The sequence below is a fragment of the Furipterus horrens genome, unplaced genomic scaffold (genome assembly GCF_987537825.1).
Source record: "Furipterus horrens unplaced genomic scaffold, mFurHor1.1.pri manual_scaffold_3, whole genome shotgun sequence".
In the NCBI taxonomy this organism is placed as follows: Eukaryota; Metazoa; Chordata; class Mammalia; order Chiroptera; family Furipteridae; genus Furipterus; species Furipterus horrens.
In genome coordinates, this window is record NW_028327173.1 from 148,391,497 (window position 1) to 148,416,500 (window position 25,004).

A 25,004-nucleotide genomic window follows, 5' to 3' on the forward strand; every position below is an offset into this window, starting at 1 on the left:
TGGAAGTGGAGCAATCATATCTGGATGTACAAAAGTAATTCAGAATTTAAAAAAAAACGAAGTAATTTAGAAATATTTGCAGTAGAAATTAGAGGTAGAGTGCACTTAAAAAAAAAAACAAAAAACCAAAAAACCGAAACAGTATCTGTCTTGCTGTTTTTTAGGATTGACTCTGCCTATCACATGTTACAGAGCATCTGGCGAGTATCTTTGCTTCGCTATATGGCTAGCAGAACACTAAACTATACCAAATAAGCTTTATCCTTGCTTTTATAGGTTATGCTTTGTTTGCTGAATAACACTTTCTCATGTAATATTTATGGATTTTTAGAGCAGTCTTAAGTGGGACTCCCTTTTTATTAGAGAGCTTGGTTTGCAGGTAGTGAGGACTATTATAGTCTGATTCTCTGGGATCATTTTTTTTCCCGGAAAACTCCCAAATTATGATTGTTAAATTACCACTGAAAATACATGGGAATGGGACACTGGGCAACTGTTGAGTTTCTGGATGCCTGGCATTTTTCTGAGATCTTAGGGAAAGTACAAATCTTTCAAAGTTGAGTGTAAAATGCTATCACGCAGAAATATCTTTCAATTCTTTATCAGAAAAGAGCTGGAAGTCTTCCTGTAACGAAGGGGAATCCTCTTCTACCTCCTATGTGCATCAGAGGTCACCTGGTGGTCCCACCAAACTGATAGAAATCATCTCAGACTGCAACTGGGAGGAGGATAGGAACAAGATTTTGAGCATCTTATCCCAGCACATCAATAGCAACATGCCACAATCACTTAAGGTGGGCAGCTTCATCATTGAGTTGGCTTCTCAGCGAAAGAGCCGGGGTGAGAAGAACCCCCCTGTTTATTCTTCTCGTGTGAAAATCTCTATGCCATCATGTCAAGACCAAGATGATATGGCTGAGAAATCTGGATCAGAGACTCCTGATGGTCCATTATCCCCTGGGAAAATGGATGATATCTCTCCTGTGCAGACAGATGCCCTGGATTCAGTGAGGGAGAGATTACATGGAGGCAAAGGTCTGCCCTTTTATGCAGGGCTTTATCCTGCAGGGAAGCTTGTGGCCTATAAACGTAAACCCAGTTCAAGCACATCTGGGCTTATCCAGGTGAGAATTATATTTAATCTGGGTGTAGCACCTTTTTGTATTTAGGTAACATCTTTATTTTTCAGAGCCCTTTGTGGGCCTTATCATTTATCTTCACATTTTCTGGGAACTGGGTAACAAAATCATTATCTCTTTTTTGTAATAGGCCTAGGTTAGATGCATACCTAGAGTGAATTTTTGGCACATTTATAAACAAAGGTAGAGCCTAGTGTTCTCAGAAAGTTGTTCCTCTTCAACTTCATTGTCTGGGCTCTAGTGATACTTTGGCAACCAAGCAAGGATAGTAAGGGATTCAGTATAGTTCTTGAGATTATTATTAGCAGAAAGCTTTCAAAATAAAACAAGGTGAAATTTATTTTAAAATAGGCAGTAGGCAGTATATGTTTGGAAGCCTGGAGAAAATTTTAATTTAGTAAGGTGTTACTCAAATACATAAAATTTTTAAAAATGAGCCACAATTTGCTTAAGTATTTTTTTTATGTGATTCATAGGGTTTTTGCCAGTATACTCATTGTTGTAGGACAAATATCTCTATCCTTCCTGTTCAGTAATTCAGGCAGGTTATATTAGTAAAATTATCCTGGCATGTAGAAAATCCTTTGGAAAAAGAAGTTCTGAATTAAAATGTAATGATAGTCAAAAAGGTTTTCTCCTCTTGCTCAGAGACATTAAATGCATTTTTATATCAGCATAGCAAATGTGTGGAGGTGTCTGACATTATGGCTAAGGTTACTTGACTTTATTAGCTTGACCATTGATCTGGGCTAAGGAGACTGTTCCAATGATAATATGGATCATCTACGTAGTTGAAAACTTTTTATTGCAGTTTATTCTTGGTGGTTTTATGTAACTGCTTCTGTTGGTATTTCTTACACTCTTTAATGATGAGGGAGGAGAACAGTGTTTTCTCTTTATTCCATTTATTCACTGATGCTGTGAGAGCAGAGACTTATCTGAGATATTTTCTAGGGAGACTAGACTCCTGGAAATACAGGCATGGAAATTTTGTGTTCTCTTCTCCTATCTGGAACTCAGAAAGCCACCATAAAATGTGAATTTGCATAAGCAGTCAGGCTGTTGTGGACTTTTGGGGAAGCTGCTGAGTAGTCTTCAGAGCAAGTCCCAAAGAAGCATATTAGAGATACCTGATCTGGACTCCACAGAGCCTGAAAAACTGTAAAGTTAAGTTTACTTCAGGATGGAATGGTCACAATCTTTACACCAAATGGAAGCAAAGACATTCTTGATCTGTCTGGGAACAATCATAATTTTATTTCAGTAGCAAAGAATAATTATGTTTTGTGTCTTTGAAGAGAGAGTAGCTTGTGGTAGTGATTCTCTTCACCAATTCCCTATTAATTTAGAGAATTTGAGTTTCTTAACCTCACTATTCCCTCCTCTTCTTAAGTGATGTAAAGGAAAGACAAAAAAAAGAAAAAAGAAAAAAATGGTTATCTTCTTTAGTCATCCAGCATTATGACTTAGATAACATGAGCAAAAAATTTGGGAAGTTTTTATTCTCTTTCTTTTAAAAAGAAAAAAATACTATTATGCTCTTCAGAATAGGCAGTCTATTAACTCAGGCAGTAGAGAAAAATCTTTACTTCATTCATTGATATTCTTTCTTTTGAGAATTCATTGACTATTTAAGAAATTACGATGAGTTTCTACTAGCATTTCTCTTGAGCCTGAGTTTTATCCAAGAGATGAAGAAAATACCTACAAAGTTGAGTTTTTAGAAAAGTGAAAACTGAGGTGACTTTGTGACTTAGGTTATTATAGACTCACTATGAATTTCCCCAAATATGAAGGATACTTTGAAAGGATCCTTGTGAGAAGGCTTCATTGTGCCTCTCTCTCATCTTGTCAGAGAGATTATGGAGGACACAGCCTTTCATCCCCCCGATGATTATTAATAACTTAACCAGAATTGCTTATTGACACGTAAAACAATTGGATGATTCCTTAGATTTGACTCTATCTTTTATATTTCTAAGATGCAGACATGATGAGTTTTTAAGATTCTGTTTCCAAATTACCAAAATGAAGAATTAGTTCAGGATATCAGATGACAGCATTTTCTTTTCACCTCCTGATTACTCAGATTATACCAAATGGGAAAAGTCCATTTTTTCCCCTTTAAATCTAAAAAATAGACTTAAAACCTTGTAAAAATGAAACCCCTGTCAAGGGAGATGAGTTAGCAAGAGAATTTTATCTTTACAGAATTTCTCTTTGCCACTTGTTTCAGGTTAATGGTAAGAGTTACCCGCAGGCTAAGTTGCTATTGGGACAGATGGGGGCATTGCATCCAGCCAATAGGCTAGCTGCTTATATCACAGGCAGGTTGCGACCCTCAGTCCTGGACCTCTCAACCCTCAGTACTGTCATCTCCAAGGTAGCATCCAATGCCAAGGTGGCTGCATCCAGGAAACCACGTACCCTGTTGCCTTCAACATCCAATTCCAAAATGGCATCCTCCTCCGGCATTACAACAAATCGCCCTGGGAAGAATCTGAAGGCATCTGTCCCAGCAAAAAGACCAATTGGTAAGTTGGACTATATATATATGTTTTAGAAAGGCATGTGACTTGGTGCTGGGCCAGTGGATACAGTATGGAGGTTTTAAAAATAAGAGAAATAAAGAATTTGGCATTATTCTTATTCTCAGTATCTATCTTGCTTGATTTTTCTTTTTTTTCATCTTTTTGGGAACGCTTCTGATGACCTATAACACTAGATGAATTGAATTCTAGTTAGCTTTACAATTATTTCCCAGACTTTTAGACTTTTATTAATGCAGAAAAAACTAGGTTTAAAATCTTTTTATTTTAATTTTAAGAAGAGAAGACATTCTTAAGTACTTTTCCTAATTAATATGTCTCCTCCGAGGACTGGTACCAATCATACATGTACGTTTCTTGAACTTACGAAACCATAGAGCTAGCAAAATCCAGTGGGTTGAATTATTAGGCTTAAAGTTTAGAAGGCTCTTGTAAAGCATCATTTTGGAAACATTGCTTTTTTCTATTCATCCCTGTTCTGTGAATGAAAACCTCTTTTGCTTAACATTTTAGTGCTAGAGTCTGTAATAAATTACTTTCTTGAAAGCATTTGTGTTTTAGCATTGAGAGTATATACAGTTTTAATGAATTTCTGTTTGTTGTTTCAAATCTATTTAGGAATCTTAAGTTAAATTGTCAATTACTGTATTTTTTACTCTTAATAGGAAATTGAAGTCTGGCTGAAATGCTGGAGTTGTGTGAAGATGGAGGGATAGGCATTGTATGCCTTAAATAGCCTATTTTACCTCTTTTTAAAAAAAAGTAGTGGTGATTTTGAAAATAAAGAGTCCTATTCTTCCCTTTCATGAAAAATGTCTTCTTATAGTTTAGAAATATCTAAAACCTAACTGTCCCACAAGAGGACTGGTAAAAAGGTGGATACTGGGACAGGCAGATGTGGGGAAACAAGTTTTAAAATTAGGGGAAAAAAATCTTATTTATCTGTTTGAAGTTGTGTTCTGCTATATTGTCTTTTTAGTGTCCTGGCAATTTAGCTATATTGTGTAGACAAAGATTTTTAGTAGGAATACTCAATTTTAATTCCTTTCTTGTTAAAATATAAAGTTTTGGAATGGGTTGAGGAAAGTGTTTGGTTTCTCTGAATGGAAATGGACGTGTATAATGTAGGTAGGTAGTACCTATCAGAAATTGATCCAGTGGTGCACACAATAAATTGTTGATAAACACAATCACTAAGAGGATAAGATATGAGAACTGAAGATTTTTGACCTGCAAATTTTTATTTGCAGCGGCTCGACCCTCTCCTGGTGGTGTGTTCACACAATTTGTGATGAGTAAAGTTGGAGCCCTGCAGCAGAAGATACCTGGAGTTAGCACACCCCAACCCCTAACAGGGTCACAGAAGTTCAGTATCAGACCTTCTCCAGTAATGGTCGTCACACCTGTGGTTTCTTCTGAGGCAGTTCAGGTGTGCAGCCCTGTGACTGCTGCTGTCACTACTACCACCCCTCAAGTGTTTTTAGAGAATGTTACTGCTATGACACCTATGACTGCTATTTCTGACATGGGAACTAAAGAAACTACTTATCCTTCTGGTGCCACCACTGCAGGGGTTGTTGAGGTCTCTGAAACTAATACCAGCACCCCTGTAACATCTCCCCAGTCTACAGCCACTGTGAACCTTATCAAAACGACTGGGATAACTACCCCTGTGGCTCCAGTTGCTTTTCCTAAGTCTTTGGTAACATCTCCAACCATAACTCTTCCTGTTGCTTCCACTGCCTCCACCTCCATAGTCGTGGTGACCACAGCTGCATCTTCCTCCATGGTGACCACACCAACTTCATCTCTTGGCTCTGTTCCCATTATACTCTCAGGAATTGATGGGAGTCCACCACTGAGCCAGAGACCAGGTAAGGCCTAGATGTTACTAGCTGGTTTACTCTTCAGCTGTTTATATAACTTCATGGTTGTGATAGGATTATAGATACATCAGGATAACAAGTGTAGGTGTAAATACTTCTGCTATAAGATGATACATGTGTTCCTGAAAACCTTTGCATTCTGCAAAACTGAACACTAAAAATAATAGAATGCATGGTTAATATAGGGTTAGGAAAAATCACTGAAAAATCTATACAACTTTGTTACTAGAGCACTAATAAAAAACAAATGATATATTGGAGATAAATTGAAAAGGTTTGACAGATGGTGTAGGGGTGCTGGAGATTTCCTCAAGATATTAATACTCAAAAACATAAGAATGGAAATGGCAGCTGAAGGGTACTGAAATAATTCATATGAAGAATGGAGTATGAGCCAGGAGAGGAGCCATTAGGTGGGCACAGGAGAAAGTGCAATCTGTTGTTTATGGAGAGGTAGGGGTGCACATCTCTGAGGAGAGCACCCAAATGTAGGGGCTCCATTTTGGGGGCTGGGGTAATGTATCTTTTTAATTAAAAAAAAAAAATGACTACAGGCTTCTGCCGATGCTGCAGTCAAACTGAGGGCTTTTTTGTTGTCTTTGCTGAAGGTTAAATTTCTAGGTCCACTTGCCTAGTAAGAAATCATTTGTGAATCAGCCCAGCTCCCATATACAATTGACATTATTCTCCTGCTTTATTATACATGAAATAATTGAAATAGAAATGAGGTATATTTCTTTGCTTAGAACTCTTAATATTTTATGTGTTTATTAACTTTTTAGTTAAAATAAAAAAAATTTCATGTTGGCTTAGGTTAAGTGAATTTGAAATAGTAATATTTTACATTGTGGTAATTTTTCCATTTTAATTTAACTAAAATAGGTAGTTTTCTTAGTGTACTCAGAGAGGAATTACTATGGAAGAGTGAGAGACTTTGTGGACTTTAAGGGGAAATAAATAGCCAACAACAGTTCTTCCTTGGTAATGGTATTTTTACTACTAAATATATATATACATATATATTTTAAATATATTTTATTGATTATGCTATTACAGTTGTCCCAATTTCTTTTCCCTGTGCTCCCCTCCACCCTGTGACTCCCATCTCTCCAGTTGTCTCCCCTCCCCTCTTAGTCCATGCCCATTGGTTGTGCATATAGTTCTTCTCAACCTCTTTCTGTCTGCTCCACTTCCTCCTACTATGCTTCTTAATTCCTGTACCATCTCCCTCCCTTTTCCCCCACCCCCTCCCTGCTGACCTCCCCCCAATATGTTCCCCATACCTATAGTTCTTTTTCTACTCTCGTTGCCTACTTAGTTTGCCTTTGTTTCGATTCCCTAGCTTCTGTTGTTGGTTTTTGTGATACAGTTTTCATTTTAATGTTCATAGTTTTGATCCTCTTTCTCCTAAACAAGTCCCTTTAACATTTCATATAACAGTGGTTTGGATCTGATGAACTCCTTCAGTTTTACTTTGTCCTGGAAGCACTTTCTCTGCCCTTCTATTCTGAATGACAGCTTCGCTGGATAGAGTAATCGTGGCTGTAGGTTTTTGCTTTTCATTACTTGGAATATTTCTTGCCAGTCCCTTCTTGCCTGTAGAGTCTCCTTTGAGAAATATGCTGATAGTCTAAGTGGGACCCCTTTGTACATAATGCTTTTCTTCTCTCTTGCTGCTTTTAAGATTCTTTCTTTTTGACATTTTGATTATAATGTGTCTTGGTGTGGTTCTCTCTGGGTCCAGTTTATCTGGAACTCTGTGCTTCCAGGGTCTGTAAGTCTTATTTCCTTCCCCAAGTTAGGGAAGTTCTGCTTCATTATTTTTTCACATAATTTTTCAATTTCTACTTCTTCACCCTCTGGCAACCCTATAATTCAAATGTTTGTTTGCTTATAGCTGCCCCAGAGGTTTCTCAGCCTCTCCTCATATTCTTCAGTTTTTGTTTCCTCTTTCTGCACTGGTTGACTGTTTGTTCCTTCCCTATGTTCCGATTTGTTGATTTGATCCCTGGTTTTTCTTCCCTCACCACTTGTCTCATGTGTGTTTCATTCATTTCAGCAGTAATAGCCTTCATTCTTTCCCCGTCTTGTTTAATATCTTTTGTTAATTCTGTAAGCTGCCTTATGACTATAGTTCTGAACTGAGCCTGAGAAAGATTTTCTATTTGTTCGTCGATTAATTCACGTTATTTGCTTTTTGGTTAGCTGTGTGATTGGTATTTCAATCATGATTCTTGCCATCCTAACCGTTTTCATTTATTTTTCCTTCTTGGGTGGGGCTGTCACACCTCCTATGCTGTCGGAGGCAGAGCCCTGTGCACTCGTCACTATTGGGCGTCCCTTCTCACCACTCTGTGGTGCTTTGTGTGGGAGCGAGGATCCAAGATGGATTCCTGCTGTTACTCTCCGCTGAGAGACCGGGAAGCCTCCTCCTTTGTCCCCACGCCCTCTGGGCCTCACAGTCTGAGGCAATGGGGGTCTGCCTTCTCTGGCATTAGAATTGCAAACTGACCGGTTTAGTCCGCAGCCAGGGTTCGTTCCCAGGCGCTTCTCTCCTCCCCTTAAATACAGGTGTCTGTGCTTACCAGGTCCTACCACTCATCACTGCAGCTGCGCCTCCAGCACAGCTTGATCTCTCTGCCCTGGCTTCGCCCCTTCTACCCGTCCGGATGAGCTCCAGTTGTTATAACTTCATATATTGGACTTCCATGTAACTTTATTTTCTGGAACTTCTGGTTATTTCTGGTTTCGTGGTAGTTGTAGTCCTTCTTAGTTGTGGAGGGAGACGGAGCATGTCAGTCCATCTTGGCTGGAAGTCTACTACTAAATATTTTTACCTTTAGTGCATGGTCCAAATCCCTGTTGATATTTTAGGAAAGAAGTGACTTGGGAGTTAATTTATAAATTGAAGTTCTATTGAAAGGAAAAGTGAATCACAATATTTTATTGATTATGCTTTTACAGTTGTCCCAATTTTTTTTCCTTTGCCCCACTCCGCCTGGTAACCCCCTTTCCTTCAGCAATCCCCCCCCCCCACTTAGTTCATGTCCATGGGTCCTGCATATAAATTATTTGTCTTTTCCATTTCCTTTACTATTCTTAACATCCCCTGTCTGTTTTGCACTTACCAATTATGCTTCTTAATCCCTGTACCTTTTCCCCCATTCTCCCCATTCCCCTCCCCACTGATAACCCTCCATATGATCTCCATATCTATGATTCTGTTCCTGTTCTAGTTGTTTGCCTAGTTTGTTTTTGGTTTTTGGATTCAGTTGTTGATAGTTGTGAGTTTATTGTTATTTCAATGTTCATAATTTTGATCTTCTTTTTTTTAAACAAGTCCTTTTAACATTTCATATAATAATGGCTTGGTTATGATGAACTCCTTTAGCTTTACCTTTTGTGGGAAACATGTTATCTGCCCTTTATTCTAAATGATAGCTTTGCTGGATAGAGTAATCTTGGTTGTAGGTCCTTGCTTTTCATCACTTTGAATACTTCTTGCCAATCTCTTCATAGACTTATGGGAACTCCTTTGTGGGTAAATCAACTGCTTTCTTTTACTGCTTTCAAGATTCTCTCTTTATCTTTAACCTTTGGCATTTAAATTATGATGTGTCTTGGTGTGGTCCTCTTTGGATCCAGCTTCTTTGGGACTCTATGCTTCCTGGACTTGTATGTCTATATCCTTTGCCAAATTAGGGAGGTTTTCTTTCATTATTTTTTTCAAATAAGTTTTCAATTCCTTTTCATCTTCTTGCATCCCTATAATTTGGATCTTTTGGAGATGTTCTTATTCTATTTTTTTTTAATTTTTTATTTTTATTCTGTACAGTTTGACTTTATTTCTCCCTTGTGTTCCAATTCATTGATTTGAATTCTGGCTTCCTTCCCTTAACTATTGGTTCACTGTGGATTTTCCTTTAATTTGCTTAGTGTAGCCTTCATTTCTTATGTGTTTGTCGTACCCAATGAGTTCTCTGAGCATCCATATCACCAGTGTTTTCAACTCTGCATCTGATAGTTTGGCTATCTCTGTTTCACTTAGTTCTTTTTCTGGAGTTTTGATCTGTTCTTTCATTTGGGCCATATTTCCTTGTCTCCTCAATTTTGCTGCGTCCCTGTGTTTGTTTCTGTGTATTAGGTATTGATGGTTTGACTTCCTGTCTTGGCACACCTGTTACTTGTAAGGGGTGCAGAACCTTAGGTATTCCTCAGTAAGGTCAACCCATTTCACTACTGTGAAGTGCTATTGTGGGGGAGGGGTCTGAGAGGGAACAATGCCACTTGCTTGCACTTGCCCACTTCCAGTCACTTCACCCACTTCCTATATGCAACTGGTGCCCCTCTAGCTGTTGCCCTTGGTGGTGGTTTCCTGAGTGGGTGGGTTTGTGTGTGATCCAGTACCGTGGGGGCCCTCTAAGCAGGCTCTCCTGAGAGACCAGAAGTTTTCTTCCTCTGCCCCAAACCCCAGAAGCAATGAGGCTTTATTTTCCTGGTGCTGTAACCTTGGGCTGCACTGTCTGGCATGGGTCTAGGATCACTTCCCAGGTATCCCTCTCAGCTTTTACCCACTACTGTACATGTGAATATGGGATTGCCTGTTATCTCTGCTACCTTGTTGCCAGTGCCTTGCTGCCTCCGCCACCTATGCCACCACTGACTTGCCACCGCGGCCACACATCCTCCTCTGCGTCCTGGAACCCCAGCTCCCTGGCTCTACTCCTACCTGTCCAGATGAATATTTCTTCTTTAAATTCTTGGTTGTCGGACTTCTAAACAGTTTGATTTTTTGGCAGGTTTTTTTTTGTTTGTTTGAAGTGAGTCTGATCTTTTTTATGGTTGTGTGAGGTGAAGTGTGTCTACCTACACCTCCATCTTGTCTGGAAGTCTGAAATGGCAATATAACATTTAAAAACATTTTTTATTATGTTGTTACAGTAGTTCCAATTTTTTTCCCCTTTGCTCCCCTCTGCTCAGTTCCTCCCTTTTCTCCGGCAATCCCACCCCCTTAGTTAATTTCCATGGGTCGTGCATACAAGTTCTTTGGCTTCACCTTTTCCTGTATTATTCTTAACATCCCCCTATTTGGTACCAACCGATTATACTTCTTAGTCCCTGCACCGTTTCCCCATTTCTCCCCCTCCCAGCTGATAACCTTCCACATGATCCCCATAGCTACGATTCTGTTCCTGTTCTGGTTTGCTTAGTTGGATTTTGTTTTTATTTTTTAGATTCAGTTGATAGTAGTGAGTTTGTTGTCATTTTAGTGTTCATAGTTTTGATCTTTTTCTTAAGTAAGTCCCTTTAACATTTCATATAATAATAGCTTGGTGATGATGAGCTCCTTTAGCTTCATCTTGTCTGGGAAGCACTTCATCTGCCCTTCCATTCTAAATGATAGCTTTGCTGGATAGAGTAATCTTGGTTGCAGGTTTCCTTTCATCACATTGAATACTCCTTGCCAGTCCCTTCCTGCCTGCAAAATGTCCTCTAAGAAGTCAGCTGATAGTCCTATAGGCACCCTCTTGTAGGCAACTCTTCGCCTCTCTCTTGCTGCCCCCAGGACTCTGTCTTTATCTTTCACCTTTGGCATCTCAGTCATGATGTGTCCTGGTGTGGTCCCTTCTGGGTCCAGCTTGCCCGGGACCTTCCGTGCTTCCTGGACTTGTATGTCCATTTTTTTCACAAAATTTGGGAAGTTTTCCTCTTTTTTTTTTTTTTCTTTTTTCAATTTTTGCTTCCTCATTCTGCACTGGTTGACTGCTTTTTTCTTCCTTATGTTCCAAATTATTGATTTTAACCCGTTTCCTTCCCTTCACCATTGGTTTTATGTGGATTTTCCTTCGTTTCACAGCATAGCCTTCACTTCTTCTCTTATGCGTTTGCCGTACTCAAGCATATCTGTCAAGCCTGTGAGCATCTTTATCACCAGTGTTTTGAATTCTGCGTCTGTTAGGTTGTCTGTCTCCTCCTCTGTTAGGTTGGTTGTCTCCTTGTCGCTTAGTTCTCCTACTGGAACCTTTATTCATTTCCCCTTTTAGACTATACTTCTCTGTCTCCTCATTCTGACAGGCTCCTGTGTTTGTTTGCCTCCGAGTCCCAGGTAGAGCTGTCACTCCTGTTGCATTGTAAGGGGTGGAGCCTTAGGAATTCGTCAGTACAGGGCGACCGGTTTCACCACGTTATGGTGCTGCATGTGGGGGAGGGTTTCGAGAGGGAACAATGTTGCCAGTCTACTGCTCGCCCCTTTTCCAGGCACCTCTCCCACTTCCGCAATGTACTGGCACCCCTCTAGCTACTGCCTTGGCCGTCGTTCCCAGAGTGGGTGGGTCTGCGGATGTTTTAGGACCGTGGGTGCCCTTTAAACAAGCGGACTCTGCTGAGACGAGCAGTTTCTGCCTCCACCCCAACCCCCACTGGTCTGCACAGTTAGAAGCAATGAGGCTTGATTTTCCCCGGTGCTGGGACCCTGAGCTTCGAGGTTCGGTGAGGAGCTGAGAATGCTCCCCAGGTGTCCCTCCTGAGTTTTTAAAAACATAAATGCGATTTCCGCTGGCCTGCTGCTGCCGCCACACCATGTCCTCTCCGTCCCTCCTACCTGTCTGGTTGAGTATTTCTTCTTTGTTTGCCTGACTTCCATGTAGTTTGATTTTCTGGAACTTCTGGTTGTTTCTATTTTTGAGGTAGTTGTATTCCTTCTTAGTTGTGGAGGGAGATACAGCATGTCTGTCTATGCCTCCATCTTGGCTGGAAGTCCCAATATATCATTTTGGAAGTGAGATCGTTATTGATGAAGCTGCTTTGATTTCCTATTGAATCTGAGGTTTATATGTTTTCTAAACCATAGTGATTCCAAGCTTTCTTTATATTTTTAATTCTGTCATGAAAGTATAAAGTTGTTGAGCTTTTTGTAATTCATTGTTTCTCTAATTTTAGTCATATTATATAATACATTTATGTAGTTTGCTCTCATTTCTATTTGTACTATACTGACCTAATTTTTTAATTTAAATCAACTCATTTGTTTACTTAAGTTTATTTTTAAAAGGAGCTATCTTAATGTAATGGAAACCAACATTTCTTGCCAAAATAGAGGTTAATTCCATAAATAAACACACTGGAAACAATAATAAAAATTAATAAATGCTAGCTAGCTACTATAATATGCTCTTAGCATGTGTCCTCCTCTCTCTCTGTTAATTTGGGATGCTAGAAAATGCCGATATAATATTAAAGGTGTAGCATCTAAGACTAGTACTTCTGTATAAAATCAAAAGATTAATATTGAAAAGGGAATTACTTTCTGACAATGGGATAAGGGATTATTTTATATTCATATACCACTTAAATTCTATCATCATGTTTAATATTACTTGAGGTAATACTAATGTTAACAGATTTTCTGATCTGCTTGTTTACAAATGGAGCTGACTCAGATAACTGCTGCCTCTAAGGAAGTGTGTAATTTTGTTCTAGGTTCATAGAGGGTCCCAACTCAGGCACTTAGATATCCGTGCTTTTTCATTTGACCTCCTGTCTTTCTCTCTCTCCCCTTCTTGCCCCTCCCTCATTTCAATACCAGTGCCATTGTTAGCATGTGTATTGAATACTGCTTTCATTCTCTGAACTGGAGTAATTTAATTTTGAATCACTTTCAAAATGTAATTTAAATTGAAATGTTCAGGAAATTAATGCTTTATCATGTTTCTTAATTCACATATAATAGATGAATGTTTTTTGTTTAAATTGCACACTTTTTTTCATAAATGGTTTGGTCTTTGTGTTTTATTTATTTTCAAGATATGCCGTGGATCTTCTATATATAATTTGTCATGTAAATGTTAGGAACACGACTTTTTTTTTAGAGTCTATCTGATAGGGTTTTATATGTTAAAATAAATCTTTATGATGTTTTGTTTGTTGATTTTTCTGTGTAGTGACAAAGTAATGAGAAGATTTATAAATAATGTTAGATAATTTCAGTAATTTGAGTAGTAATATTATATCAGTTTCATTTATGCTTATATTATTATTATTCCTACCTCTCTATCCCCATGGCTAGAAATCTATCTGTAGATTACTTATTTTTTTCTACACTTTTAGTATTTCTTAATATCTCTTCCAAGTATTAAGTGCATCTTTAGGTACTGTTAATGGTTTTAAATCTCTTAATTCACATCTTCTGCATTAAATTTTTGCTTTTCTGTTTGTCTTAAAACTATCTTTTGCCTCTTCCTAACCAGGCTTTATTTCCCTGCTTCTTTGATGTCTCTTAATTTCATTCCATTTTTTGGGGGTATGTATTTTTTTCTTTATGAAAAATATTTTTCACAAATCTTTACACTTTCCTTATTGACAGTGAATTTTAAAAGCCAAGAAGTTTTTTATACTTCATGATTTTTAGTCTTTGGCTTTATCTTATTTGACTATGACCTGTGAAACTTAAGTCATAAATCTAGTAAGTGTTAACAGCCTGAATTTTAAAGTTGAAGAAATTTTATCATGAATGATCTCTTTAGCTTTAATGTCAGTCCAGTTTTAGAGGCCTACTCATGTTTTTCATTAGGTAACATTATCTCTTTTAATGCACCTCTTGACAATTGATGCCTTCTTTTTTTTAACTAGCCTAAATGTAAGGCTCTGTAATATCTGATTAATAATTAGGTTTAAGATAAATTGTTCTCAGCCATAGCACTATTAAATAGTGTATCGTAGAGGTACAGGATTTCACTAACTTTAAAATTCAAGTTAGAAGTTATTTGTAGCATGGTCAGATCCTATGTCATAATTTTTCTCCTATATGTGTTAAAAGGGAAATTCTGATAATATGTTTTCATTTTCTGTTTTTCAGAAAATGCCCCTCAGATTCCGGTGGCTACTCCACAGGTTTCTCCTAACCCAGTAAAACGTGCTGGACCTCGATTATTGTTGATTCCAGTGCAGCAGGGTTCTCCTGCTCTTAGACCTGTCTCAAACACACAACTTCCGGGACATCGGATGGTCTTGCAGCCTATTAGGAGCCCAAGTGGAATGAACCTTTTCAGGCACCCTAATGGGCAGATTGTCCAGCTCCTCCCTTTGCATCAGCTTCGAAGCTCTAATACCCAGCCCAACTTACAACCTCTCATGTTTCGGAACCCAGGTATAAAACTGGAGATCTTTTGATGAGCTTTTCTTCTGTCAAATTATTTCGCCATATGATAATGTTAGTACACCAGAATTGATTTTCTTAGTCTTTTAAAGTCACATGTCCAAAAAAGAAAAGCACGCCTTGAAAGTATTGATACAGGCAGTGGTGATTTAAAGTTTTCTTTTTCTTACCAGGGTCTGTGATGGGAATCCGGTTACCCACTCCTTCCAAGCCTTCAGAGACTCCACCATCTACTGCTTCATCCTCTACTTTTTCTGTTATGAGTCCTGTAATTCAGGCTGTTGGGCCTTCTCCAGCAGTGAATGTTATCACTCAGGCACCATCATTACTTTCTTCTGGACCTAACTTTGTTTCTCAGTCTGGTACATTGACCCTGAGGATTTCCCCTCCTGAACCACAAAGCTTTGCAAGTAAAACAGGCTCTGAAACCAAAATAACCTATAGTTCTGGAGGGCAGCCTGTTGGTACAGCCAGCCTCATTCCTCTTCAGTCTGGTAGTTTTGCCTTGCTGCAGCTCCCAGGACAAAAGCCTGTTCCCAGCTCCATTCTTCAACATGTTGCTTCTCTTCAGATGAAGAGGGAGTCCCAAAATGCAGACCAGAAAGATGGAACAAGCATTTTAAAAAGAGAACAGGAAACTAAGAAGGCTCTACAGTCAGAAGGAGAAGCTGTAGATTCTGAGGCTAATGTAATAAAGCAAAACTCAGGAGCAGCTGCCTCAGAAGAAACCCTGAATGATCCTTTGGAAGATGGTGGTGATCATTTAGATGAAGAATCCCTTACAGAAGAAGGTCCTGCAACTGTTAAGCCTTCTGAGCACTCGTGTATCACTGGGTCACACACAAGTGAAGACTATAAAGATGTTGATGAAGATGGGATTAGGAATTCTAACAGTTCCAAAGAAAAACTGACTCTTCAAGAAGTTAACACCATTTCTGAAAGAGCCAGTGACAAGACAGTCCAAAGTATAAGTAATGTGCAGCTTAAAAAACATAGTAATGTGAAAATGGAGCAGCACAGTTCAGAGGAAAAATCAAATAAATTTCCAATCATCTCTAAGGAAGGCTGTAAACTCAAATTGTCAGGGAGTATAGTTGTGGAGGAGCATCAGCCTAATCCACAACCAGAGGCCAAGGAGAAGGGACATGGAGACACTCTCATGGACAGTCTTAGGGAGAGATGGAGAAAACACCTGAAGGGCCCATTGACCCAGAAATGTGTTGGAATTTCACAAGAGTGCAAAAAAGAGGCAGATGAACAGTTCATTAAAGAAAGAAAGACTTGCCAGGAAAATTCAGATGCGTTTCAACAAGAACAACACATCTCTGATTTACGTGGAAGAAGTGAAACTACTGAGAATACCAGAGTTTTAAAAACTGAAAGTGATTCTTGGAGTAGGATTTCTAGTTCTACAGCCTTCTCCATTGTTCCTAGGAGAGCTACAAAAGGGAGCAGAGGGGAGGGACATTTTCAAGGTCACTTTCTGCTGTCAAGAGAACAAATAGAACCAAAGCGAGAGAAGAAGGGTGGGAGAAGCGGTGCTGAGTTCAGTGTTTTGGATTTGGAAGAAGATGACGAAGATGAGACTGAGAAAACCGATGATTCTATTGATGAGATTGTGGATGTTGTTTCTGACTACCAGAGTGAGGAGGTTGATGATGTAGAAAAGGTGGTGAGCCCATTTTTGTTGTGACTGAAACCTCAAGGATTTAAATGATTTATTAGAGACAGTAGCTTTTCAGAAGATCACTAAGACCTTGATACGTTCAATTGGATGCCTAGATTTAGATCATGATTAAATGACTTTGTAGTTTTTAGGCTGTGTCAGTCAGGTAACATTTATTGAGCTTATATTGTTCTTTTGAGACTTGTCTGATACTATGGAAAGGTTGGCTTAAGCCTTTGGGGGATAGATATTTGAGATTCCCTATCAATATCAAATTAGGTTTAAAAAAAGAAATCTGAAACCACTGCTCCCATTTGATTCCAGTTAGTTTTTTTTTTTTTTTTTTTTCTTTTTGACATTTTCTGTATAAAGTGATTCTAGCTTATCTGGTAGATATATAAGAAACAGGGAATGGGTGACCTTAGAACTTGGGGAGACCTTACCTACCTGCATTTAGAGAGATGTTCTTTTTTGGAGAAGAATGGAAAATACCATTTAATATTTTAATATGATCATGCCTTAAGTTGCTCTTTAATTATTTTCTTAAATTAAATAGTTTTTAGAATTTATATCCTGAACTTTCGTTGTCTTCCTTTGAAATATGACCTTATAATTTATTTTTCTGAAGTCGTTTTTGTAGGCTTCCTATTTAGAATTGTATTTACTCAACTAGGTAACTGAGAATCAGGTATGATGTAGGAGTGGGTAAACTTTTTCTATAAAGGGCCGGATTATAAATATTTTAGACTTCACAGGCTAGTTGCTTGCTGTTGCAACCACTCAACTGCTGTTCTACCATGAAAGCAGTCATAAACAGTATTAAGAGAATAAGTGTAGTAGCTGTGTTCCAGTAAAACGTTATTTACCGAAACAGGTGATGGGCTGTGGTTTGCTGACCCCTGACATGGGTTCTGCTATAAATTGTAAGATTATACTTTTCTGCTGGTGGGGTACCCTAAAATCTGAACGGAGTCCCTCTCTTCAGGAGCAGATAATACTGGGCCTCTGCACTGATTGTCATGCAGTGGGTTGTTTTAGAATCTCACTTCCTTGATTTCATTCAGCCTTCGTGATACCTGGTCCTTCTATGTTAATACTTAACATGAAGATAAAACATAACAAAAAGATTAGCATTTTAAAACTAAAATGTTTAAATATTTTAATGTTTTTGTGTTGCTTATTTCTGTAACCTCAGTTATCTCATTTAGAAAACAAGGATTTAGCTCTGCAATTGGATGATGCTATAGCACTTGCCTTGCAATCTATCTCTGGCCTAGTCCTTTTTGAGGACAGACATCTGTAGGTAGCTGAAGAACCTGAACTCACGGAGTTGGGGAGTTAGATTATAGATTTCCTTTTGCTTTTTGCAGTCTCCCATTGTAAGTCAGCCTGGGTAAGCATCAGACCAAAAACAGTCCAACTTTAAAAACAGTGAGAACTATTGCTATTGCAAAACTGACTCTTAAACCTTTAGAGTATTGTAATTATACAGGATGGCATTGCTTAAATTTCCTAAAAGGGAATCTGACATACAAGTTACACTGTCCTTTTTAAAAGTAAGGGCATTATATTAAAATTTTTAAAATCTAAATTCTACATTGTATCTATACACATGTATACACCTATGATATCTTCATGCTTGTTATCGGCGTTATGTTGGAATAGTGTAAGGAAAGTTGTGAATAACCTCTTTAAACCTTCCATCGTGAAGTTTATTGGATGTTATTTACAAAGCCTCAAGTTAAAGCCATGCAGTAGGCAGACATTCTTCAGTTTAAATATTGTAAAGCTTCTGCCTACATATATTATCCAGACTCCTTAGATTCTGCTGGGACTCTGTTGATTTAGCTTCCTAAAAAGTTAATTTTTTTTTGGAGTTAATTTTAATGTGTGTTGTTTACATTGTTTAAATTTAATATACATTGTTTAAATTTTGTTTAAATTGGGGGACATCAGTGATGGCTTGCATTTAGTGTCTGTCAGCCTTATAAAGCCTATAATTTGAGGGTAAGTAATTTTTACAACAAGTTTAAATATAGAATTATTAAGGTCATTGGGATGCTTTATTTTGAGTTGTGCCTCTCTGGTACAGCATTTCCCTGTTAATTTTTGGCATAGTACACACTACTTTTAAAGGTGGACTTAAAAAATATCTGCATTTATCATCTGTATATTTTCTTATATAAAATGCACATTAAGTTTCTGTGACAGGTGCTCAATAAATGCTTACTGATTGACTCAATTTTTGGAATATTTAGCAAGTAGGGCAAGCCTGGGCTGCTTTGATATTTTAAATTCTCCAAAAGCTCTCATTCTGTGGAGTTGAGAGACTTAAAAGACTGGTCTATATTTTATTTTTATATCTTCCTTGAGTATGTGTGGGTGTCCGATATGGGGTTAGCTGTGAAGCACTCTTTCAAATTATTTTTTCAATTACATTTTACATTTTACGCTATTTTGTATTAGTTTCAGGTGTGTAACATAGAACTTAGACAATCATGTATTTTACAAAATGTTCTCCCCAGTATTTCCACTACCCACCTGGCACCATACATGGTCATTATAATATTATTGACTATACATCCCTGTGACTATTTTAGTTACCAAGTTGTACTTCTTAATTTCTTCACCTAGTCCCCCAACCTCTCCCCCCCTTTTTGGCAATTACCGGTTTGTTCTTTGTATCTGAGTCTTGTCATGAAGCACTCTTAAAATATAACCTGAATTTTTCTTTTTTTCTACTTTTTCCTTTGCCAAAATTGATTTTTTTTTTGTATTTAATCTTAAGGTTTATGCAGGCTTTAATATATCTACCTGATTTTTTTCCACTAGAAATAACACTGTGGCATCAATACAGACTTTTGGGGACTCTGTTCAGTCTAATGACATCTGTTTAACATATTATCTGTGGTTAGTAATGTAGATCTTGGTTGTTAGCTCTATCATATGTTGCTGTATGAGTTAATTCCCTCTTATGATTAACAAATTTAGGATCATTAGTACTCATGGTATAAGATCAGTGCTTGGCACTAGTTGGTTTTTATAAGGGGAGCATTCAGTTGAATAATTTAGGTGTGCTTGCTTTCCAATACTTTATTTACTGTTGGAATGCTGTATTTCAGAATAACTGTGTAGAATTCATTGAGGATGAGGAGGAGCAGGTGGACATTGAAACTGTGGAAGAGCTCTCTGAGGAAATTAAGGTTGATCACAAGAAGACCACAGCTGCCCACACACAGACTTTTAAACAGACGTAAGTTTTGTTTCTTTTTGGGTTACTGTTTTTTATCATAAACAACACTGCTCTGTTTAGGAGCTCTGGGTAACTGATCTGGTCCCTTTATTCCTCTAGCTTTTTTTCTGATTAGTAGATAAGGAGAGTAGCTAGAATTCAGAGGTAATTAATTTGCCTTGGTTATTGCTGAGAAACAGCGTGTAAATGTGAATAACGGATGCTTTTAGAGCCTTCACATTGGTATTAATTTACTAGTGCTAGTTTGTAGCTGTTTAAGCTTGGGCAGTCTTACCTTACCTTTGAAATTAGGAAAATGCCCCCATTTGAAGTGTTATGAGATAGTATATGCAACTAGCATAACCGACACCGTGGTCTACTCAGTAAAGATTAGTTTCTTTATCTTTTAAGAATAAGACAGTAAATTCTAAGTTTGGTTAGTTTTTAGATGAACAGGTAAGGTACAATTAGGAAAATTTTCCTATCTGTTAAGCTGATGAGTTGAAAATAAAGAAGACATACTTGTTCAGGAAATTTTATTTTCTGTTTTAGTGAGCAATGTGTTGATTTGAGATTGGGGTATGGGAGAAAGAAGGGAAAGATTATATGAGTCCTTACTTTGTGCCAGACATTGTACTTTTCCTGTTACCTTATTAACTACCAAATAAAGTAGGACTGAGTTGAAAAAGTAGTTTTTATTTTTTAATTGAATTAATTGTTGTGACAATATTATACAGTTAACAAAATTTCACGTTTCAGGTGCGTAATTGCATGACACATTATCTACATTGGATTGTGTTCACCCCACGTCAAGTCTCCTTCAATCACCATTTATCCCCTCTGTACCCAACTCTACCTTCCCCTACACTTCCTCCCTACAGCAGGTACCATCCTGTGTTGTTACCGAGTAAAGAGGGGCTTGTTCACATGGCACTTTGGTGTAAGGCCCAACAATCAGTGTTGTGAGAAACGCTCACAATAAAAACACCTGGACACAGGACTTCAGCAATAAACGAGGCTTTTGTTTATTCACGGGTCTGCAGGGCCGGGCACAGCCAGGGGCATGCGCGCCGAAGCAGAAAAGGCAGCTTGGCTTTATACTAACGCAAGTAGCACCTCCCCTCCCCGCCATCTCTCCCTTTTCCTTATTACTGTATACTCAGAAGTTACAATCTAATGTGATTAACGAAGGGTGAGGATAATTTAGTGAGTGTCTGTTTCCAGCTCTCCCTTGCCCTGTTTTGGGTTTGGTGATAAAGCTGTCCCTAGCTCTCCTTTGAAGAGTCCACCTGTGTTGGATGTGGTAATAAACCTATCTCTAGCTCTCCCTTTTACTGTTGACTCAGAGACCGACCCTCTAATTCAAGATACAATTACATTTGTCCTTTGCTGTTAATTATTTCCTACTGGTTTGAGAGTCACCAAGTTTCTTTGTCCCTTACAGTGTTGAGAAAAACAGATCTTTATTTACAATATTCCAACCTTGGGGGAGCTGGGAGCACTTGTGCTTTGAGCCCTGTTCTCCCCCAAGACCCAGCACTTTCCTTGCTCTCCAAAAGGCTAGAAGCCAAAACCAAGCCCAGTAGTGTCCCATTCCTTATCTGTCAGCTCTCTCCTTCAGGACCTGGGGTTTGTTGTTTTCAGCCTCCATATAATAGTCCAGGAAAGCATGTGCCATGTTACACTGGATCATGGTGAAGTCCAGGGGAGAGGCACAAATCCTAAGAAAGTGTCCTCTCCATATGTCCTGAGTTCCAAGAGTTCAGATAAGAGTCCAGGTCTGCAAGGCCAAGTCCTTGATGGCTTCAGAGTCAGCTAAAGCAGACACGATCAAAGCAGCAGCATGCCTGCTTTCTTACTATCCCATGTTGCATGGCTGGATTCTGACTACACACTGCATAACTGCTTGCTCCTTCTTACGTTACTGATACAACATCCTCCCATATCATGGCACCCATCCATCATGCTTCTCCCAACATGCTCGTTCTCTTAAGGCTGCAGGCCATTCCTTTTTAAGTCCTGAAAGTCAGGTATACCTTTTTCCCTGGGGCGGTAGCACAACTATTATCTATGTACCAACTTGCCATAGATATATAAAGTACCCCCATCCCCCTTCCCCCAAACCTTGGGCTGTGGGGACTTTGAGAATCCCTTCCCACTCTGTACCATTTCAGTGTCTGTGTCCTTGAGTCGTTTTCTCTTTTTAAAAAAAATTTTTGCTCAATCTCTCCACCCTCAGCTCCCACCCCTGACCCCCAACAGATGTTAACCTGCTCTCTATCCATGAGTCTGTCTCTGTTATGCTTGTTAGTTCATTTTGTTCATTAGATTGTACATATGAGTGAAATCATATGGTGCTTATCTTTCTATGATTGTTTATTTCACTTAGCATATGGTCTCCAGGTCCATCCATGGTGTTCGAAAAGAGAAGGTACTTCTTCATCCCTAGTGATGTTGAGAAAGTCTAAGGAGGGGAAAGTAGTCCTAATAGTTTTTTTCACTCCAGAACTATTTGGAGGCTACTTCAGTTGCCTGTTGATTTAGGTTGAAAGGCTTTAAATCTCTTAAAAGCATAATTAGTCTTAAGTTCAGCAGTATTGGCTGGATATAAGTTCAGCATACTAAAATCGAGTTCCTATACAATAGCAAAAAATAAAAAATGTAGTCTAAAAACTGCCACTTATGATAGTAACAGAAAAATACCTGGGGCTATCAACAAAAGTTTTGCAAGATTTCTATAATATATTACTGAAAGACATTGAAAAAGAACTCACTAGATAGAGGAATGCAGTGTTAATGGATTGAAATAAAGAACCAAGAATAACGCACACACAGCCACACACAGCAAAAACTGTTGTAAAGGAACAGATTGTTAAGAATTTAAAAAGGGACTTCCAGCCAAGATGGAGACATAGAAAGACAGACTGCGTCTCCCTTACAACTAAGAAGGAATTTACAACCACTTCAAAACTAAGAAAACACTGAAAATCCAGAAAATTGAAGCTACAGGGAAGTTCAGCAAAGAAATAAGAAGCATTCAGTCAGAAAGGTTGGAGGGATGGAGTCGGGACAGAGAGAATGAGAGCGTGCAGCACAGTGGCTGTAGCTGCAGCAAAAAGCACAGTTATACATTTTAAACCTGGGAAGTGACCCCAGCCCCAGGCCAGATCCTGTAGCTTGTGGTACCAGCACTGAGGAAAATAGAGCCACATTGCTTCTGACTGTGAAAACCAGTGGGGGTTTGGGGCCAAGAAAGAAACTGCTGATCTCTCAATGGAAGCATAGTTTGTTTAGAACGGGAAGGGGGAGAAGTGCCTGGAAAAAGGGGCGAGAGCGGGGCAAGCGGCATTGTTCCCTCTCAGACTCCTCCCCCACATCCAGTGCCACAATGTGGTGAAACAGGTCACCAACACTGACATATCTAAGGCTCTGCCCCTTACAATGTAACAGGTGGAGAGAGCTCTACCTAAGACACAGAGGCAAACACGGAAAGCTGTTAAGATTAGGAGACAGAGAAGTGTGGCCCAAAAGGGGGCAGATCAAGGTTCCAGTAGGAGAACTAAACGACAAGGAGGTAGCCAACCTAACACACGAGGAGATAGCTAACCTAACAGAGGCACAGTTCAAAGTACTGGTGATAAAGATGCTCACAGATTGGACAGAAAAGATTAAGCATGGCAGGGAAGAAAAGCCTATACTAAGTGAAATGAAGGAAAAACCACACAAAACAAGTGGTGAAGGAAAGGAAACCAGGGTTCACATCAATGAATTGGAACTTAAGGAAGAAATAAACAGACCAGCCAGTAGAGAAGGAGGAAAAAAGAATTTAAGAAAATGAGGAGAGGCTTAGAAACCTCTGGGACAGCTTTAAATGTGCCAACATCCGAATCATAGGGCTGCCAGAAGGAGAAGAGGAAGAGGAAGAAATTGAAAAATGTGAAAAAATAATGAAGGAAGACTTCCCTAATTTGGGGAAGGAAATAGACATACAGGTCCAGGAAGCACAGAGAGTCCCAAACAAACTAGACCCAGTGAGGACCACACCAAGACATAATTGACATGCCAAAGGTTAAGGATAAAGAATTTTAAAAGCAGCAAGAGAAAAGAAGAGAATTACTAAAAAGGGGTACCTATAAGACTATCAGCTGATTTCTCAAAAGAAACTTTGCAGGCAAGAAGTGACTGGCAGGAAATATTCAAAGTGATGAGAGGCAGGGACCTACAACCAAGATTACTCTTATCTGGCAAAGCTATTATTTTGAATGGAAGGGTAGATAAAGTGCTTCCCAGACAAGGTAAAGCTGAAGGAGTTCATCATCACCAAGCCATTATTATATGAAATGGTAAAGGGAGTTATTTAAGAAAAAGAAGATCAAAACTATGAATGTTAAAATGAAAACCTCACAACTATCAACAACAGAAGCTAAAAATAAAAACAAAAACAAACTAAGCAGATTACCAGAGTGGGAACAGAATTATAGATATGGGGAACATGGGGAGGGGTGTCAGCTGGGAGAGGAGAGGAGGAAGAAGGAGGGAAATGGTGCAGGAATTAAGCATAGTAGGAGGGTGCAGAATAGACGAGAATGTTAAGAATAATACAGGAAAGGGTACAGCTGAAGAACTTACGTGTACAATGCATGAACATGGACTAAGTGGGTGGGACTGCTGGAGTCGAGGGGTGCTGGGTGGAGGGGAACAAAGGGAAAAGAAATTGGGACAACTGTAACAGCCTAAAATATACAGATAAAGAATGTAAAAAGTTTTGTCTGTCAGAATACCATGAAAACAGTAAGAAGGCAAACTCAGACTACATATAAGGAAAAGGTTGCAATAGTGTTTAACACTTTTAGTTTAGCTTAGTTGATTTAGAGCCTTGTCCTGATACACCAAGGTTGTGGGTTCAATCCTGGGTCAGGGCACATACAAGAATCAACCAATGAACACATAAGTGGAACAACAGATCGATGTTTTGCTCTCTCTCACTCTTTCCTGCCCCTCCTTCTTCTCTCAAATCAATTTGAAAAATAGTGTTTGACAAAGGACTAGTATCAAGGGTATAAAATAACTGTTACAAGTCAGAAAAAATGATTCAGTTAGAAAGAGAATAATGGATATCTCAGACAGTTCACACAGGAGACACCAGGATGGCCAATAAATAATGAAAATTTGTTAAACCTCATAGGTAATTAGGGAAATACAAATTAAACCACAGTGACTTTATTAATTCACATTCTAAGATGGACAAAACTGAAATTTCTGATAGCACTATTATTTAGTTGTGGAACAGTGGGAACATACTACAAGTGGGGTGTGTAAATTGTTATAACTACTTTGTAGAGAAGTGTGGCATTGCTAAAGTCGAAGATGTGCTTGCC

At 38.7% G+C, this 25,004-nt stretch overlaps 1 protein-coding gene across 3 annotated transcripts in view; it reads left to right on the top strand.

Moving 5' to 3' along the window:
* Positions 1 to 25,004, top strand: part of MGA (MAX dimerization protein MGA) — a 97,513-nt gene that overhangs the window by 62,421 nt on the left and 10,088 nt on the right. The window contains exons 12-17 of one of the 3 annotated variants that reach the window (XM_090270451.1): positions 607 to 1,124; positions 3,376 to 3,673; positions 4,939 to 5,562; positions 14,429 to 14,719; positions 14,902 to 16,397; positions 19,517 to 19,647. In XM_090270451.1, the coding sequence (XP_090126577.1) occupies positions 607 to 1,124; positions 3,376 to 3,673; positions 4,939 to 5,562; positions 14,429 to 14,719; positions 14,902 to 16,397; positions 19,517 to 19,647 (3,358 nt within the window). The remainder of the gene's footprint in view (positions 1 to 606; positions 1,125 to 3,375; positions 3,674 to 4,938; positions 5,563 to 14,428; positions 14,720 to 14,901; positions 16,398 to 19,516; positions 19,648 to 25,004) is intronic. The other 2 variants (XM_090270449.1, XM_090270450.1) reach the window with 2 other exon arrangements.